Source organism: Pundamilia nyererei, unplaced genomic scaffold, assembly GCF_000239375.1.
Source record: "Pundamilia nyererei isolate P.nyererei 1_Seehausen unplaced genomic scaffold, PunNye1.0 scaffold00002, whole genome shotgun sequence".
Lineage (NCBI taxonomy): Eukaryota > Metazoa > Chordata > Actinopteri > Cichliformes > Cichlidae > Pundamilia > Pundamilia nyererei.
This window is the reverse complement of record NW_005187403.1, coordinates 7,033,634-7,036,922: the sequence shown is the minus strand read 5'-3', so window position 1 is coordinate 7,036,922 and position 3,289 is coordinate 7,033,634. Positions and strand designations below refer to the sequence as shown.

Sequence of the window (3,289 nt, the reverse complement as noted above, 5' to 3'; positions counted from 1 at the left end):
TTCTTAGCATATTTTGGTTCCTGCAACTGGTCCATCTGGTTCTTGTCTCCCCAGAAGCACTTCCCTTGTGCTATGGAAATCTGTTTTTACCTATTTCTGTTTTCGTTTTTCTTATTTCTGTTTTCTTTTTTTCTATTTCCGTTGTGTTTTGTGTGCTTTTGCAGCATTTTTCTTATTGCTGGTGTTTGCTTAAGTTGCAGTTCGTTTGGCCTCTCAGGGCCACCATACAAAACTCGTTGGAAAGCTCTCTGACTTTACTGGACACATTTCTCTTCATCATACCGTTATTTATTTATTATTATTGAACTGTCTTCAAGTATACAAAGAGACATGCTCTTTGTATACTAAAAACATTTTTTACATGATTTTTAAATGCAAGAAAAGTTGGTGCAAAATATAAAGAGCGCTTATGAATATAAAATCAAAATATTATCACACAAAAACTCTGCATTGTTTTACATTCTTTGAATTCAACGATTTTTCTCCCCTTTAACTTTTGTACATGAGCGTTTCTTCGAAGACGAAAACAGAAGTGACGACAGTGTGGCCGGATGTGACGTTTGGATCCCCTCAAATTAAATGGCAGCGTACACATTGGCCATGCTTGCCCTGTAAGAAGTGCTGCTTTTCATTATTCTGTAACACATACATAATATAATCTTAAACCATGTCCGGTCGACAGAACAACAAACTACCAAACAATCTGCCTCAACTTCAGAATCTCATAAAAAGAGATCCGCAGTCGTACGTCGAGGAGGTGAGTGTTGTTAGCTAAGACTGCTAAACGCATTAGCTGGTAGAGTTGTTTTGGAAGTGTGAGCCTTCTTTTGCTCATGTAATCCTCTCGTTTTCGTCCGCAGTTTCTGCAACAGTACCGACACTATCAGTCCAATGTGCAGATCTTTAAGCTGCAGCCTGACAAACCGAGCAAGGAGCTTGCAGACCTCGTTATGTTTCTCGCTCAGGTAACCCGGTGTGTTTTTGGTGTAGTGAATAGCCCTGAATCTTAGAAGTTGTCTCAATACAATTATTCTTTGCCCTTCAGGTTGGTCACTGCTTCCCCCAGCAGCTCTCCACGTTTCCTAAAGAGTTGTCTGAGTTATTACTTAGTTACCACACAGTCCTGGAGCCGGACCTACGAATGGTGAGGTTGGGTTCATACACCAGGATTCATGTGAACCCGTCACTTTAGTTTTGCTAAAGACTTGAATGGTTTATATGCATTTCTGCTGTCTTTGTCAGACCTTCTGCAAAGCTCTGATCCTTCTGAGGAATAAAGACTTGATTGATGCCTCAGGCCTCCTAGAGCTCTTCTTTGAGCTGCTGCGATGTCATGACAAGCTGCTTAGGAAGGTAAGACTAAGCTCTTTCCCCAAACAGCAGCGTAATTAAGGGACATTACAGTTTTTTCCCAGTATTTTGAGAGAGCAATCTGGGAAGCTGTTGTTTAGATATTTATAAAGATAAACAAAAGTTTTGTCTGTGTAAACATGTAGACAGTTTGCCCAAAAACTAGATCAATACCGAGCATGAGGACCATTCGTGATATATGGATAATAGAAATTATTTTATGTTGCTGGGGGTTTTTTTCTTAAGATTTAAGCAGGAAGTGAAACTCTTGACATTAAGAATTTCGAGAGCCAACATGCCATCTGGGGCATCTTATCCATTTGTTGGCCAAGATTCGTTATTCTATATATACACATATATATTCGTACAATATGCTAGAGCAATAATAAAAATAAAATATCGACCTCATAATTTTCCACAGGTTGCTGTTGTAAACATGAGTGTGATTTTGAATGACTTGGCTGGTTGACTCAATCCAGCACAGCTGTTTTAGTCATAAAGCTGCTTGTTCATGTTCTGTTGATAGCTTTAGTTGGTTTTAAGCTTTTAAAACTTAGGAATTTAAAATGTAAAAAAGCCTGCATTCTGTTGGATTGAGATTTGGTGGCTGTACATGATATTTGAGTACAGTGAACTGAACTTGTCATGTTTGAGGAACCAGTTTGTGATGATTTTAGTTTTGTGAAATGGTGTGTTATCCTGCTGTGATACTCATTTGGTACTAAGATTTGATGTACTCTGCAGTCAGTGATGCTCTTCTGCAGACCTTGGTTGTACTGAGTGGTTATTTGAGCTCCTGTTCCCTAAAGCCGTCTTGCTATTCACTGGATTTTTTTTTTTTTTACTTAAATCGGTTTTCTTCCCCATTCTGATGTTCAGTTTGAACTTCAGCAGATTGTTTTGAACATGTCTACATGCCTAAATTCGTTGAGCTGGCGCCATGTGATTGTCTGATTAGATAACTCTGATACTATAACAACCACTCGAGCAGGTGTACCTAACGAAGTGGCCAGTGAGTTTAATTTTGCTAACTGGTGAATGCCTTATGTAGTGATGAGTTAATAACTTTGATCTGTGGACCTGGTTTTCTGCTGTTAGAGCTTCTGCAGACCTACCAATGGGACAGTCTTCTGATTGCTTCTGTTTATTTTTGTTTGTTTGTTTTGCTTTCATGTAAACAATGTTTTTCTCTCTTCAGACTTTGTACACACACATTGTAGCAGACATCAAAAACATCAACGCAAAACATAAGAACAACAAGGTCAACACAGTAAGTACACAGCTGTTGTGCACCCTGATATTGTTTGATAGTCTTTGTAAAATGGTGTGCACTCACAGCGTTGTGCTGTCATTTGTTACAGATGTTACAGAACTTCATGTACACCATGCTGAGAGACAGTAATCCGATAGCAGCAAAGATCTCATTAGATGTGATGGTGGAGCTGTACAAAAGGAACATATGGTGGGTTCAAAGTGAAACGGAAACGTTAAAGCGGCTATTTTACAGCCAATGTATAATTATTTTGTTTGAACATCTTTTGTTTTTTTGTTTTGTTGCAGGAATGATCCCAAAACAGTTAATGTTATCACAACTACGTGCTTCTCCAAAGTGACAAAGGTATATTTTGGGGGTATTAAGACTTAGACCTAGAGCTTTTATTGTCATTGTGGGGTTTCTTGCACAGCAAATATGATATTGATTAAGCGTAAACATTAGTGCTTATGACCAGGCAATCTTCTTGTTTAGATCCTTGTTGCAGGCCTTAAATTCTTCCTGGGAACAGATGAAAATGAGAAAAATGAGAGTGACTCAGAATCAGAGGTAAGCATCAAAGATGGACAGTTTGATGTATGATATGTTATGATACAATATAGAATTTTTTTTTCTTTCATGCTAAGGTAGAATGCATTTAAAACAAAAAAAAACGGTTTAGATTTG

General features: G+C 38.2%; 1 protein-coding gene across 1 annotated transcript in view; it reads left to right on the top strand.

Moving 5' to 3' along the window:
- The first annotated feature begins 550 nt into the window (after window positions 1-550).
- Window positions 551-3,289, top strand: part of sdad1 (SDA1 domain containing 1) — a 6,993-nt gene continuing 4,254 nt past the window's right edge. Inside the window, exons 1-8 of the mRNA XM_005720329.2 lie at window positions 551-757; window positions 861-965; window positions 1,046-1,144; window positions 1,243-1,353; window positions 2,549-2,620; window positions 2,712-2,812; window positions 2,911-2,968; window positions 3,098-3,172. Coding sequence (XP_005720386.1) covers window positions 668-757; window positions 861-965; window positions 1,046-1,144; window positions 1,243-1,353; window positions 2,549-2,620; window positions 2,712-2,812; window positions 2,911-2,968; window positions 3,098-3,172 — 711 coding nt within the window. The 5' untranslated portion in view covers window positions 551-667. The remainder of the gene's footprint in view (window positions 758-860; window positions 966-1,045; window positions 1,145-1,242; window positions 1,354-2,548; window positions 2,621-2,711; window positions 2,813-2,910; window positions 2,969-3,097; window positions 3,173-3,289) is intronic.